The sequence below is a fragment of the Carassius carassius genome, chromosome 6, assembly GCF_963082965.1.
Source record: "Carassius carassius chromosome 6, fCarCar2.1, whole genome shotgun sequence".
Taxonomy (NCBI): domain Eukaryota; kingdom Metazoa; phylum Chordata; class Actinopteri; order Cypriniformes; family Cyprinidae; genus Carassius; species Carassius carassius.
Window position 1 is genome coordinate 36,352,880 of NC_081760.1, and position 16,065 is coordinate 36,368,944.

At 40.5% G+C, this 16,065-nt stretch overlaps 1 protein-coding gene across 1 annotated transcript in view; it reads right to left on the bottom strand.

Moving 5' to 3' along the window:
* The window catches only part of LOC132142784 (ubiquitin carboxyl-terminal hydrolase 34-like), a 46,412-nt gene that overhangs the window by 22,588 nt on the left and 7,759 nt on the right, over positions 1-16,065 (bottom strand). The window contains exons 5-29 of the mRNA XM_059552902.1: positions 15,017-15,166; positions 14,864-14,931; positions 13,714-13,906; positions 13,571-13,632; positions 13,412-13,493; positions 13,229-13,321; positions 11,300-11,425; positions 11,006-11,135; positions 10,585-10,715; positions 9,731-10,506; positions 9,335-9,549; positions 6,983-7,098; positions 6,772-6,899; positions 6,592-6,681; positions 6,406-6,501; positions 5,874-5,956; positions 5,624-5,778; positions 5,410-5,523; positions 5,231-5,330; positions 3,981-4,140; positions 3,765-3,891; positions 3,523-3,670; positions 2,565-2,665; positions 2,274-2,483; positions 2,069-2,194 (exon numbers count right to left, since the gene is read on the bottom strand). Coding sequence (XP_059408885.1) covers positions 2,069-2,194; positions 2,274-2,483; positions 2,565-2,665; positions 3,523-3,670; positions 3,765-3,891; positions 3,981-4,140; positions 5,231-5,330; positions 5,410-5,523; positions 5,624-5,778; positions 5,874-5,956; positions 6,406-6,501; positions 6,592-6,681; positions 6,772-6,899; positions 6,983-7,098; positions 9,335-9,549; positions 9,731-10,506; positions 10,585-10,715; positions 11,006-11,135; positions 11,300-11,425; positions 13,229-13,321; positions 13,412-13,493; positions 13,571-13,632; positions 13,714-13,906; positions 14,864-14,931; positions 15,017-15,166 — 3,780 coding nt within the window. The remainder of the gene's footprint in view (positions 1-2,068; positions 2,195-2,273; positions 2,484-2,564; positions 2,666-3,522; positions 3,671-3,764; positions 3,892-3,980; positions 4,141-5,230; positions 5,331-5,409; positions 5,524-5,623; positions 5,779-5,873; positions 5,957-6,405; positions 6,502-6,591; positions 6,682-6,771; positions 6,900-6,982; positions 7,099-9,334; positions 9,550-9,730; positions 10,507-10,584; positions 10,716-11,005; positions 11,136-11,299; positions 11,426-13,228; positions 13,322-13,411; positions 13,494-13,570; positions 13,633-13,713; positions 13,907-14,863; positions 14,932-15,016; positions 15,167-16,065) is intronic.

The following is a 16,065-nucleotide window of genomic DNA, read 5'->3' on the forward strand; positions in this document are numbered from 1 at the left end:
TAAATACCACTCTTGATCAAGAAGAACAAAAAGCCAACTTGAACTTGATAAAATTCATTTGTGTAGACTTGTGGAGCTCTGGAGGAATGTTTTATGGAGTGATGTGACCAAACTGGAACTTTTTGGACCCATGGATCAGCGGGATGTCTGCTGCAAAAAAGGCAAAGCTCATAAGCAGAAGAACACCATCTCCATCCTCAAACTTGGAGGAGGATCAGTCCTGTTATGGGGTTTCTTTACTGTAGAAGGAAGTGGAAATCATGACTGTATGAAGGACATCATGGATTCTTTGAAGTATCAGGCCATTTTGACAAGAATTGTGATGCCTTTGGTGCAAAAACTGAAGCTGATGATCAATGGACTTTCCTGCAGGCCGGTCATCCCAAAGAACACATCCAAATCTACTACTGCTTGGTTCAGGGATCAGTCACAGAATGTACTTGAGTGACCTGTTCAGTCTCCAGGCTTAATTCTCATTTCAAATATCTGGTTGAATCTGAAGAAAGCAGTGGCAATGTGAAAACCAAAGATTATCAGTGATCTGAAAGCTTTTTCAGGTGTGGAATGGGCCAAAACTGTAGTAGAGAGGTGACAGAAGCTTCTAAACACTTACAGACAGCGTTTATTGGTGATTTTAAAGAATAAAAGATTCTGCACAAAGGGGGTTGAATAATTTTGAACATGAATGTTTAGAGTCAATTTGAATTTTATCATGATTCATCAATGTTCCATTCTCAGAATCTCTCAAAAGTGTATTAACAAACTTTCTCTAATACTTTACTGATGCCTTTGTTAAATTGATTTCATAAAATGTTATCCTCCACAGCAAATTGTCTTGCAAGTCAAGGGGGTTGAATAATTTTGAACACAACTGCATATATATATATATATATATATATATATATATATATATATATATATATATATATATATATATATATATATATATATATATATATATATATATATATATATATATATATATATATATATATAAATTAGATATGCATCGATATGTCTGCAGCCAAGAATTATTTTCCGAAAATGGCATTTGTGGTTTTTGATAGTCCAGGAGTGTTCAGCACACAGGTTTCGCTCTCCTCTCAATATTCTGCTCTATGAATGTGCTTTTTAGTAGTTTTATGACGGATGGATGCAGTTTTTTTTTTTACTTCAAAAACAGGGGCACCACTCATTGCCATTATCAAGCTTTTGATGCTTTTTTTTCAGTTTAAATTTAAATTTGAAATTAATTAATTGAGTAAAATTTTAAAAAGTGTTGAAAATTACTTTATAATTTAATAAAATAATAAAAAGAATTTACAAAACATTTTCAGTTTCGGTTTCTGATTTCAGCCAAGTGCATCCGGAATTTTCAGGTTCGGTCCAGAATTTTCATTTCGGTGCTCCCCTAATATACATATGTATCAGGTTTTTTTGCCCCCAAAAAACAAATAACTATTTGTTTATACAGATACATATGCAGAAAAGAATTTCACTTCGAAATTGCTAGCACCGGTAAATAAATAAAAATAATAATAAAATAGCAAGACTCTGAAAAGTCTTAAGAGTAATAATTAAGAATTATAAAATTGTATATAATAAATATATACATTTTCTTTTCAAATCATAAATGTATCCAGTTTTGCCCCAAAGAACTATAAACTTCTTGTTTAATGCAAATTTTATCTAATGCAAATTATAACTCAGAAATTTCTAGTAAATTGTAATGCATTGAATTAAACGTGAAATTTTGAATTAGACTGATTTTGAATTTGAAATTTTGAAGTATAAAAATACATAGTAAATGAAAAACAAAATACTTATTATAATGTATTCCGTTATTTTTGCCCCAAAAGCTTAAGAATATTTGTTTAATGCAAATTTAACCTAATGTGAAACTGCTAATAAATTTCAACACATTTTGTAGAAAGACATATTGATATATTGTAAAACATACTTAATCTTAGTTTTATTTACTTTGAATCTTTTTTGCTGTTTACACAATCAGGCAAACAGATGCTAGAAATCTCTTAAATGCATGGGCAACATGGGTCATGTGACTAACTGTGTCATCGGAGATGTTCTGGAAGGCCTGGAGCATGCTGGGACACGTGGGCAGCAGCATGAGCAGCTCCCACACACGACGGGACAGATTCTCCGCGTGAAGGTGCAGCTCCTCACAGCGAACACTCTGCAGGAGGAAACGCACTGGATTGGATGCTGGTTTAACCCTGTCTGGACCGGGTCTGAGGCGTGGAGCTGGACGTTACCTCAGTGCTGTGCTGGGGCCTGTCGGGGCTGGGTGGTTTGAAGCAGGCCAGCATCTCCAGCAGGTCGAAGAGGGTGGTGAGGTGGGGCTCCTGCAGGAGCAGCAGCATGGGGATGTGCTCCTTCTGAGGGGGCGGCAGACACGACGCCGGCAGCTGGACTCCCTCGCCCTTCCTCTCCCTCCGCGGAGCGCCCAGAGACACGAACACCATCTGACAGCACACACAAGCGTCTCTTAGCGTTTTATGTCTAGTCATGTGGACTCACAGGTGTATGTGGATTTGTTTGGTCACCTGCATGTCCTTAAAGCCGAGCTCGTGAAGGGTCTTCTCATCATAGTCAGTGGTCAGCTCGTGTCCGGATGAGATCATGCGCACCGGACCCATCAGACCACCTGCACATAAACACACACACACTGACTGATAAGTTTTAACTAATTTTACAAATTCACAAACGCCAATAAATAAAAAATATTTTATTTTAATTATGATTATTTAGTGTACACAAATTATATATATATATATATATATATATATATATATATATATATACATATATATATACACACACACACACACACACACACACACACACACACACACACACACACACACACGTAAACAATCATTTTGTCTTTTTTGTCATTTTGTCAATCAAGTCTTTAAAAAAGAAAAATCTATAGATTCAGAAATATTCTACAAATAAATTAAATATTTATATTATATACATCCAAAAAATAAAATCACAGAAAAAGAATATCATGCATATAAATGAATATTCATACATAAACAAAAAACATTTAATGTAATGTAATTTTAATATATTTAAATTATAATATGTGGATATATAAAGATAGACAGAATGAAAGATTTATATTACATACAATATTTAAAATATGCAAAATATTAAATCACCAAAAAAGAAAAAGGAAATATATATAGTTAGAGATTTATATGTAAATAATTATTTAATTTTTTTTTGAGGGGGGTTATTTTATAGATTTAATTTCTGTATAGAAATTAAATCTATAAAATAACCCCCCTCAAAAAAAATTAAATAATTATTTACATATAAATAGATATTGTACACATAAATGACATTTATATTATAGTATACACTGTATTTCTTCCAGGGCTATTTGTTCTTTGCTTTTGTGCATGTGTGTGTGCTATATACATCAGACAGTCAGAGTCTGTGGACGTTCTATCGGAGGTTCAGAGTCACAGTGGTCTGTTTTCTGTGTGCGTGTACCTGGGAAGTCCTGCTGGCGGCTCGTCTGACCGAACTCCTGCAGCTGTGCCTGCTGGCTGAGCTGATCCTTCTGCAGATTCTCATACCAGTGCGTGACCTCTGCCCTCAGATCAGCCACCTGATCGCTGGGGTACATCTCGATGGTCATCTGCACAGACACACAGAGCTTTATTAAACTCAGCGTGACGTCTGAGCAGACACTAACGATGAGGAAGATGATGATGATGATGATGAAGGCGCACCTTGTCAGGAAGTCCTGCTGGCTGACACACGATCCTGAGCGGGAGAGACTGTTTATCACTGAGAGCTTTCAGATGACTGCTGATGCCCGTGCCCTCGATCTGCCACTGCCGCAGGTGATACGCAAACCTGAACACACACACACATTCAATTCAGCGGCCGTTTAAATTCTAATATAAAAAAGGAGAAATGCCACTTCTGGTGTAAACAGTGTGTACCTGCGCCTGAAGGCCTCCAGGTGTGTTTTGAGCAGCAGCAGTCCTCTCTCGATGATGGTCAGGCTGGAGTGGGCGTCTTTCTCCAGGTTAGCAGACGCCATCATCAAGCTCTCCATACACTTACTGATGAACTCCTGCTCCTTCTCCAGACCCGTTTTACCTGCGGTCACACAGACATATAATAATAAACACATCGCATAACACACTCACGTATATTCATAATACAAAACAATAAGACACAACCATCACACTCCAATGGCACAGATAGCAGATTTAATCAGTGTCACTTTCACACTAGCACTTTTGGTGTGCACCCGGGTTCGATTGATGTCAGAGTTCGGTTCGTTTGGATGATGTGAACGCTGTCTTCCGTACTCGGATGCGCACCCGCGAACCGTACCCAAGTCCGCTTAAAAACGGTGGTCTGGGGTACGCTTCATGTGAACTCTGGTATGGTTCGCTGCTTATGTGAACGCAATCATACCAAATCGCGGAAGTGAACCGCTTTTAATGACAAATTATTTGATGAAATTGTTTGTTTGTGTGTGTGTTTCACTCACTTTCCTGATGAGCGTGACTGACGCACTGCACGCAGAGAGCTGTACATCTCATTTATGTTCGCCTTCAATGTTCTTTAGAGCATTTTCAGTACATTCGTAAGACAGACGCAAGCGCCGTTATGTACCGAAGCTTTATCAACAAAATGAACAGTTTAAAAACGTAATACATAAAAGTGCAGAGAGTAATGTTATGCATTTGCCGCCTTCTCCTGCGCTGTCGTTACCAAGCAACGGGGTAAACAGCTGCTGGCTTGATGACGCAAGCAAACCGCGGTTCGGACTCAAATATTATAATATGAACACAGTCCGGCAGGGGGAGGGGGAGGGGGGAGCAACCGAACTCGGGTTCGGACCAGGCAATGGAACCAAGTGTGAAAGCACCCTAAATCTAATCAACACTGATCTGACATCAGATGAATAACTGAACACTAGTTTGCTTATCAATCAATTGAGCTAATTTCATAATGAATGAACTTGACACAGTTACTGAACTGACTTGAATTATTCAGCAACAGTTGATTTGTAGCAGAACTTGGATTTGCCTCAGCTTTGAAGTTTGTTTAATACTGTGGAAGTGCATAAAGTGTTTAAAAAATAAAGGTGACTTGACGACTAAAACTGAGGGGTTATCAAAATGTTAATTTTCTACAGTAATGATACAAAATAAGTCTGTGTTCTGTGTTCACTGACCGCCGATGTAATAGGAGTTGATGTACTGGATGGCAGCGCGGCTGATGTCTGCAGACTGAGCCCTCAGCGCGATTCCCCACAGCTGATCCATACCACACAACTACAGAAAGACAGAGAGAACGGTCAGGGAGAGCACATCGAGAGAAACCGGACAGATTTTGAGATCTGCTGCTGTGAACCTCGCAGTTGGAGCTGCTGTCGTAGGCGCTGGTGGCCAGACGAGCCAGATTACACAGATGCTGAAACAAATTGAGTCCCGTCATACTGATCGTCTCCGGCTTCAGCTGAGGCATCTGAGAGAAACAGAGAGAGAGAGAGAATCATCTGATGAAAGATTCACTCTCATGGCACGTATCATATAAAAGATGTGTCTTAACGATACGGGGGCCAGACCTTCTCCAGGAAGAGGTGTTTGTATGTCTCCATGCCCATGGCGTGCTGGTCTTTACTGCGGACCTGGTTCAGGAACCAGTGCAGAGCATCGTCGTAACACTCAGAGTCCTCCACTAAACAGTGCCACAGGATGTCCACCTGCTCCAGACTCAACCCTGACACACACACACACACACGGGATATTCATATAGTTACATATAGAGTGATACTGACATGCAGCGGTGTGAGAGAGATAAAGAGAGATGCTCACTGAAGTGGTCAGGTGATCCAAGCGTTGAGAACACACAGGTGAGGAACTGCATACGCACCTGCACCTCTGCACTGTGACTGTACCTGAGACACACAGGGTGTTAACACTGCACTTCATAAAAAAGAAACAAATACATTTGTTCAGCAAGGATGCACGGAATTGATCAAAAGTGACCGAAGACATTTTTGGCAGGGTTTTCAACTTTTATTCATCAAAGAATCCTGAAAAAAAAAAAATGACACAGCCCAACCGATTTCAATACTGATAATAACTATAAGAAGAAATGTTCTTGAGCAGAAAATCGTCATATTATAATGATTTCTGAATGATCATGTGACACTGAAGACTGGGGTAATTGATCACAGCAATAAATAAACATTCAAACAGAAAACAGTTCTTTTAAATTGTAATATTATTTCACAATATTGTAATTTTTACTGTTTTCGCATAATGTTTCAAAAACATTGAAAAAAAATCCTACCGACCCCAAACTTTTGAGGAGATAATATAGAAATAGAGACACCACACTTACAGAGCGAATTTGTGGCGCTGCTCTCTCACTTCCTGGATATAGTGTAACAGATCATCAAAAAAGAGCTTCATCATGTGCAGCTCCTTTTCTGCCCACCTGTAGCAGAGGAAGAACTCTCAAAATCCCCTGTAAAGTGGTCTAAGTTAGGACAACATGGAGAGCAGTGATGAGTGGAGTTTTTCTTACATGGTTATCCAATGGGTGTCGTAGCTGGAGCCAAACTGCTGGAAGGTCCCGAAGAGCTTCGGCAGCAAACGCAAGGACACCACCACTGACCTGACGAACACAAGCAGAAACAAAACCAGCAAATATCTCCTACTGGACCTCAATTTGATCCAGCACTTCATATATCTTTGATGGTCTCACCGGTGGTTGGCGAGGTTCTCCAGACAGCCCTCGATGAAACGCATGCGGATCTGACGGTCAGTGAACCAGCAGACCAGAGAGCACAACAGCTTCTCTGCCTCATTAATCAAGCCTTCTGATAGGTGGATCTAGTGACCGAGACAACCTGAGAATCACATCACTGACTCTAAAGGTTAAATACTTTGAATAGTCTGCTGTGAGGTAAACATACCGCATTGTCGTCCTGGACCAGGTCCCACAGAAGGGTGCTGCCGTTCTTGCAGACGTTGTCCAGGTTGATGTCTGTCGCCGCATGCGTAGAGTACTGATGTTTGTGCACCGCTGGACCTGGAGCAGATGTTGAGAAAAACTTCAGACTGAAACTATCGTGTGACTCTTGTTTGAAATCAGATTTGAGTAAGTTTAGGTCAAATGAACTGTAGAATCAAGAACACCACAGTACAACATCATCACACCCACTCAGAAGACCTTTGAAACCATCAAAACACCCACAGGGCAACAGCTCAGAAATCCAGCAACTCTCCAAAACATATTTACCACAGAGCAACACTATAACAACCTACTGATGTTCATTCATGTTTATTTCATACTACAATAGTAAAGAAAAAGATATGATGGGTTCACGTGCTGCTTGAACTGAGCACGCTAAAGCATTCACTCATGCCACATAATGAAGAGTGCCAAAATGGTATTTTTTGTTTGAATTTCATTATGAATTTGGCAGAATTTTAAAGCTGAGACTGTGTTTATTACAACGGAACAGAGCACAAAGCTTTTTGCGATTCTTGGACGTCAGACGGCGATACAAATAATATAAAGTTCACGCATTAACAGAACACAGCAAATAAGCAAGACTTAAGATCTTGATTACAAGAAGCCATTTTAGTATTGATTATAAATGAGAATCGTTAACGATATTGCATATCCACACGGCTGACAGCTTTACCTGTTGTAGTTTGTTCAAGTAGTGCATGAAATAGACCCTGCCTTTCTGCAGTTTTACTTTGCACATCTCCGTAATTTTCGATCTCTCTCATGCTGCCACAACTGGAGCTGCTTTCAGCAGGTGTGCCGTCAGCGCTGGTGTTCAGCAGAGATGAGGACTGTTTTTCCTCTAAAACTTTGATGTGCATCGTCTCAGTTTATTATGCAACATAACAAATGATGTGATTGCAAAACAAGCAGGAAAAAAGGCATTACATGCAAGTTTTCAAATCATAACATGTACATTTATATAGTCGCCAGTGGCGATCTCAGCAAAAACGAAACTCGCAGATTAAGATTTTTGGTTGCAAATGCTATAGCAACCACTTAGAAAACGCGTGAAAAACCAAGCAACGCCCTAGAAACTATTCAGAACACCTTTAATTACCACAGAAAAACACTAGCAACAACTTAGAACAATTTAGAAACCTAACAACATTCTTGAAACCACCCAGTACACCCTTAATTGCCACAGAACAACACCCTAACAAACATTTAAGCACTTTATAAACTGAGCGGAAACAAACAAGAAACCACAAGAATACCCTAATTACCATAGAGCTGAGCTATTCCTAGCAACCACTAAAAAACTAGCAATGCCCTAGAAACTAGAGCCGACCGATATGGGTTTTTGGGGGCCGATACCGATACCGATATTAGGGAGTAATATTCTTTGCGTATATCATAGTACAGTGCCAGTCAAAATTTTGGACACTTTCCCATTCGTGTATCTAAACTGTTTGACTGGTACTATATATAGAATACAGTCTATACATAAACAGTTTTTGCAATGATCACTGAAATGTGGTGATCAAACACTTATAATAAGATGACAGAGATATGTAATTGAGGCAGGGCATTTAACAAATTAACAAACTTTATTAACCAAAATGAGTCTGACATCAGTGGCTGAACAGTAATGTTGAGGTTTATTAAACTTCAATTCGATTCAATTCCATTCAACTTTATTCTGTTGAAGTTTATTTCAATTTTGGATATTCATTCACGCATTTGTGCTTGTTTGTCTTCACACACAGATGAAAGTTACTAGAGAAGTGTGAAGTGTGACATATATACCTCTATAAATGAATACAATATAAATTTGCGCACTTTAATGCTCTTTAAATGTAACATGTATGTTCCCTTGGAACTGGAATCAAGGCGGAATTTCATGTTAAGTCCACTTCGCAGGGCACTTACGGTCGAATAAGACAATGCTTGAATGCTTTCATTCAATGGTTTTCCATAGACTTAAGCTTTAAAGCATTTCATCCAGGTCACCAGTAGCAAACAATGGAGAATGCTCTGCTGGACAAACTAAGTAATTACACAATTTCAAGCATTTTATCTGCATTGTGTGTTCTGTAAAAAAAAAATCATATCAGCGACATATTCACCAATATCGTTATACCCCGAAAGGCTCAAATCGGCCAATAATATCGGCAAAATGATATATCGGATGGGCTCTACTAGAATTCACACAGAATGCCATAATTGCAACTGAGCAATGCACCCAGAAGTGCAAACACACCCAGAAAATTCCTAGCACTGTGGCGGCAGTTTTTGGAGGTGAACGTACCTTGCACCAGATGCTCGTGATATATGGAGGCCAGGTTGGGTAGGTGTTGCTGCAGGTGCGAGCTGAGCTCTGCGTGCGAGTTGATCTGGACCAGCTCCTCCTCACAGCCAGACTCCTCTCCATCAAAATCCGCCATATTCTTCTCGGATTTGGCGCTGACTTGGGAACTGCTGCAGCTCACGTCATCGGCGCTCAGCATGTCCTCTACCATGTGACTGTGGAGAGTGAAAGTCTGTGTTGAAAGTCTGTGTTTTAAGGCATCAAAGCAACCTTTTAAGACACCTTCTTGGAAAAAGGCAAACCCAAAATGCACTTATAAGGTTCCACTCCAGTTAGGAAGCTGCCTATGTACATAGACAGCTAGGGAGCTCACTAGGTCTTGGAAAAGAGACTCACCCATCGTGATGGTGGTGATGATGATGATGGTGGTGATGATGGTGGTGATGCTGAGGGCTGATGAAACGCCTGCAGTTGAAGAGCTCGTTGCCCATGGCCTCCGTCAGGAAGTCCGCCGGTCGAGGCATGCAGGGCGGCTCCTGGGAAACAGACACTCCATGTGAGGAGCCCATCTCTGTGTCACCCTGCTGTGGTTGCTGGGGGTTCTGGGATTGGGAATCAACCTGCTCTCCCGATGTTCCCTCCAGGCACGCAGAAGAAGACGTGCAAGGCTCGAGGATCCTAAGGGAAGACGAGGCTACCATGGCCACGGCTGCCTCTGGGGTAAAAGGAATGGATTTGGTTTTGGAAAGTCCGGGAACAGAGGCGATGGAGCCAGGAACGCCAGGGGGAATTCCGGGTCGCTCCGGAGGGCCTTGGACCTCTCCGAGCGCTTCACCAGCTTTGCGTTTTCGCAGCTCTGAAGTGGACAACTCTCTAGTGTCTTTCTGCGGGCTGCCCTCGGAGGCAACAGCGGGCCTGTCGTCTTCATCGTCCTCATCATCGTCTTCATCATCATCGTCATCGTCCTCTTCTTCTTCCTCCTCCTCCTCTTCCTCCTCCTTCAAGGCCTCGCTGTCAGCCATGTCGTCGGAGTGCAGCTCACTGCCCGGGCTGCCTGCTGATTGGCTGGCTCGGCTGGATCCAGCCTCATTGCTGGATGCCTCGCTGCGACCGCTGCTGCTGCCCTCCTCGCCGCTGTTGGCCGTCTCATCAGAGCTGCCCTGCAGAGACTCCTGTGGAACGGCAAAACACACCTAATAAGCTGAAGCTGATTGACAAGGTTTCAAATCATCTTTTGGAAAATGTGTCACCTCTGTGTCCGACAGCCTCTGCTGCCCTCGTTTTCCACTGCTCATGATCGGCTCGTCCATCTCCATGTCACTTCCTCCACTGTGATGCGTGTCGCTGTTGTCACTGCTCTCTGGGCTTCCTGCAGGAGAACCTGGGGGAAAAATAAAACATAACTGACATTTTAACCATAAACAAGCTACACAGAGATCCTGAGTAAATAAATAAAATCTTTCAACAGAAACTCTTTCACATTTTAGTAGTAATATAATTTCAGCACTCCAGTTCATATTGACTTTAATTGCCATGTCTGACCTAAATTGAATACAATAATTCTAAAACTCTAATTCAGAATACACAAAACAAAAGAATATATCTACACCAGCTTCTAACTGAGAAGTCTCGATTCTAAATCTTTGGCATGCACATCCAAAAACAACACACCTTTCTTGTTGCCCATGGGAATGTTAGTGTTGAGCAGGGAGGCGAAGGAGCTCTGTTTGGACAGCTGAGTTTTGGCTGCCAGAGCATTATTCCACAAGGCCTTGATCAGCATGGATGCCAAATACAGCGTCTACACAAGCACAGAAACAATTCAACAAACACATACTGGATAGTAGGTAAGTTTTAGTCTGTTTGAAAGTTTGTTAGTGACAGCAGGCATCAAGTTTTGTATATGACTAAACAGACTCTGTGTAATTCTAACATGTGTGGATGTGCTCTGAGAGCGTGTGGTACCTGCTCAGTGTGTGCGCTGGGGTGTAACCCTGACACCAGACTGAGCACGTGCCGCAGAGGAACAGGGTCCAGGTTCTTTATGAGCGAGGGGAAGAGGTCATGGATGTAGCGACTGCAGTGTTTCAGCTAAAGACAGAGAGGAAAGAAAATTACTACATTTAAAAATTTGTTTCTGATAGTACACACAGTAGCATGCAGAGTTGTTTTAGTTTTATTTATATAATACCATTATAGTATTTATTCATATTTTAAATGGGCTTAGATTTTTATATTTTTGGTTTTCATGATATTTGAGTTTAAGTTTGTGATGTTATGTGTTTTGTCATTTGAATTGTTTTTTTATATATATTTCTATGCAGCTTTCATTTATTTTATTTCTGTTTTATATTCAGTGTTCTGTTTTATATTTTTATATTTTTTAATTCCATCACTGGAATTAAGTGATTCCTCCGACAGAGCAGTGGCTGATGCAAATGCCATAGTTGAGACTGGAAGGAAATGGAGGGCTAAAGAAGAAGTGCAGAGGGTGATAGGAAGGCTGCAACACCAACAAATTGTAGGCACGGTCCAGACAGGGAGGACAGCCCTTGGATGGAGGGAGCCACCCATCCTATGGTCCAAGGCAAGTAGGAAGGAGAGGAAGGACCTAGTTGTCACCAGGATTGAGCAGGAGGAGCTCAGAGTAAGGTCTGTGGCACAGGGGCAGCAGGGGCGGTGGACAACTTGGGAGGGTGTTGCAAGCCGAGCTATCAGGTGGGCAGAGTTCTGGAAACTGCCACAAGCCCGGCTCGGTTTCCACATTAGGGCAACATACGATACCCTTCCCATGGGAGGAAGGGCTGGAAGCTGCTTACGAGAGAACGAAGGCAAAGTATGCAGACTTGGTTGCGGAGTGCAGAGAAAGTGGATGGAGAGTGAGGCTGTACCCGGTAGAGGTGGGAGCCAGAGGTTTTATGGGCAGATCAATATTATGCCTGCTCAAGGACCTGGGATTACGGGGAACCACACTGAGCAGATCCACCAAAGAGCTCTCTGAGGAAGCGGAGAAAGCAAGCCATTGGCTCTGGCTGAAACGACGTGATAAAGCTTGGGGAGTAACATCTAGTTAGGTTTTGCTGCAGGGGGTGTCAGGGAGACGTCCCTGTTCACTGCCCCGCCACCAGGAGATGTTCTGGGTTAAGGGGCGAAACGTCAATGAGCGGTGGTCCCCAGCTGAAGACCCTGCAGCAAAACCACATGGTATGCGGTCAGGTTTAGGCCTGCCTCAGGGAAAAGGATGCCCCTGCCATGCATAGTCCACCATAGGCACTGTAGGAGGTGCGACAGGCCTCAAGGTCCAGCAGAAAGACCACCTCACTGTAATGAATTAGTTATGTTTTTTTTCTCAGTAAGTTGTTTAACTTAAGTTTATTTTTAAATAGTTATATTTTGTATTTTTATATAGTTTTTTTTCATAGTAATATATTGTTTTATTTTACATTTTATTTCAGCTTTACTTCCAATTAACAAAAAATATTTTTAATTGTTTCGGTTAACAACAACAACACTGTTACATTGTATGCAATGAGAAAGATTTTGATGTTTTTATAAATATAATCTATTACATAGATTTAGTTATATCAGAAATAATTTTTTGTTGTTGCATTTTTGCTTTTTAAAAAGTGCTTTTAGGAGTCAATACTGTATATATATATATATATATTATATATATATATATATATATATTATTTATACACACACACATAAATGTAACATTGAAATAATAGTAAATGACTTCCAAAACACTAAATTGTATAAAAATCAAAATAACCATTTTTATTTCAGTTACATACAATGCAGGTGTTGTTATTGTTAACTAAAACTAAAATGTGCACAATATATAAAATTGTGTGGTCTAAATCATGTGTGTGTGTGTGTGTGTGTGTGTACCTGAGCAGCGACCCAAATGCAGTCCACATGTTGAGTGCTCAGCCTGCCCTCGGCTGCCAGGAAGTTCAGGATCACTTGGCACTGTTTAATGATCTACAGCACAAACACAATCAGAAATAATACACCTTTAGTCAGAGCTTTGACATAACGAAACCCGTATCTATGAAAGTCTACTGGACTCACCTCAATGTGCAAATTTGGTCCAAATATGTGCTCCACAACATTGTTGTTAATGAGCCAGTCGGCGAGTTCCTTTGCTATCGACCTGAGAGAGGAAAGAAAGATGTCGATACACATCTAGCTGGACTGAACTACTAACAGCAGTGGACTCGTAACACTCACGTCTCCGTGTCAGACACCAGGGACTCGTTATTACAGACGTCATTGAAGGTGTGCAGCTGATTCTACAGAAACACAAGCACAGATCATTCAACACGGGCCGGAGACGATGGCAGAGAGTTCTTGTGTTTGTGTGTCTCTCGTACCGTGATCTGGCTCAGGCCGGCCAGTCTCATAGTGAGCGTCGGACTCATGAAGTATTTGAAGGCCAGATCCAGACTCTCTCTGTCAAAACACAGCGCGCTGTCCAACGGCTCCTTCACCGTGCTCCACATCAGATCGGCCATGTTTCTAGCCGCGCTCTGACGCAGCTCCTGATCCGACAACTTACACAGATACCTAGAGACAGATGGAGATTCATATTAAACCAGACGCATAAAAACAACTGAGCACAAATATTCATCTGCCTAGAAAAACAGAGGGACTAGTTGAAAATTTTTTCTAATCAGCAGGAAGCGTAACTTGTAGTAAACCTGAAACATTCATATAAAGATCCTTATCAAAAACTCATTTTGCATTTATAAAGGATATATCAGGCCCCATGAAAAGCAGTTAACATACAAAAGTGTGACAGAGCATTTCAGAGGCTTAATAATTAACATGTCATCATTTCCCACCAAAAGTGTGTTTGAATTTGCAGGGTTACATTTAAGCTGTATATTGCAATGTGTTACATAACAGCAGCATGATTTCAAATTGTGTTGCAAATATTCCTTTTTGTAAGATAATATTTAATAAAAAATAATCTTTATTATAATAATATAACAATTATGTACGCATATGCAGATTTGCATATTACATGATATTATATTATAATAAGTAATTATGAAGTGGGTTTACATTTATATGATATGTGGATTTGTATATAATATAATAATATTAAATGACATAATACAATATAACAAGTCATTTTGAAAAAGAAAATCTCAGAAAATCTCAGAGTGAATAAACAAATAGACTCTCTCTATGAGTCTCTGTGTGCGGCTCTAATCCTGTCTGGCTCGGGTCACATGACCAGCACTCGCTCCGCTCCCCTGCCAGCCGTCTGACTTCCCCCAAGGTCATGTGAGGAGAGCCCTGGCGACTGTTGCTATGGTGAGGGATGCTCTTCCTAGCAACTCGGCAGAGAGCTGATTCCCTCTGCAGAGCTCTTTCTAAGAGTAGCCTGCATCTCGTTTATATCTCTCAGTCAATCAGCTCGGATCGATTAGATGAAAACACATTTTCCTGCACACTTGCCAATTAATGATTTTGAAGCTTCTAGTTTAGGTCTAGTTTAAAGAAAGGAGTTCTTACCTGATAACATAAGTGCGAAAAGGGATGATGTGCTGCATCACAGCGGGAATGTGCAACCATATTCTGATCTGTAAAAACACACCTCTGATTGGTTACAGATCTAACAAGTCAGACTCTGGTTTGACTGAGGTTTGTTTGACTGCGTGGACTCACGTTAGAGACGATGGTGATGAAGGCATGTGCGATGGGGAAGGGGAGAGTGTCAGGAGTGCCGAACTCAAAGCAGTCCTTCATCAGAGAGAGGCCGTGCTTCCCGCAGAACATACACACATATCGCAGCAGGTGCAGAGGGACCTCCACATCCTGAAACACAAACACACACACGTCAGCATGCAATACAATCACTTCAAACACACCCAGATCATTTTCCTAAATTATGCCTCAAGAAAACACTGCCTTTATCTCAACAGCATTATTCTGGTCACCTGACTCCATTCTGGATGCTTTTACAGGACAGAAACAAACTTTAAAATTAGCTGAATCTAAATAAACTTTAGAAGATCTCTCTGCAGCCAATCAGTCCAAAGCCTATTTAATTAATAATAATAATAATAATAATATAATATAATTATCATAATAATATACTTATAAAACATGTTTGCATTGTTGTATATAATCATCACAACAATATAATATGAATATAAGATGACAGTACATATTATGCGTCTATAAAACATTACATATAGTAAGCATGAGGTATGAAATCCATCCTTGACCTAATACTCATTAAAATCATAAAGACTGATAATAAAATATATTACAGATATTTGTGTATATATATATATATATACAGATATTTGTTATTTAATTACCAGAGAAATAGCCTTATAAGTTATAAATTAAACTGTTGTAATAATATAATAATCATCACAACAATATAATATAATCTGTCATGTACGCTATATGTTGTGTGCAAAAATATGCATTTATTAAATATGAAATGTTATTTAATCATTTACACACAATGAGAGTGCAGACATATGGTGTGAGACCATCAACAGATGAATCAAAATTGTTGCAGGCAGCGATATGAGATCAAATGAGCTTCAGAAAACATCCTTACATAGAGTCGGAGTAGGGCTGGGCGATATATCGAATATTAGCGATAATATCGGAATAATTATGACGACGATGTACAATTTGAATATATCGGAAATATCGAATATTTCAAATTCAAGCATACTTTCCCAAAAGAACGCGCC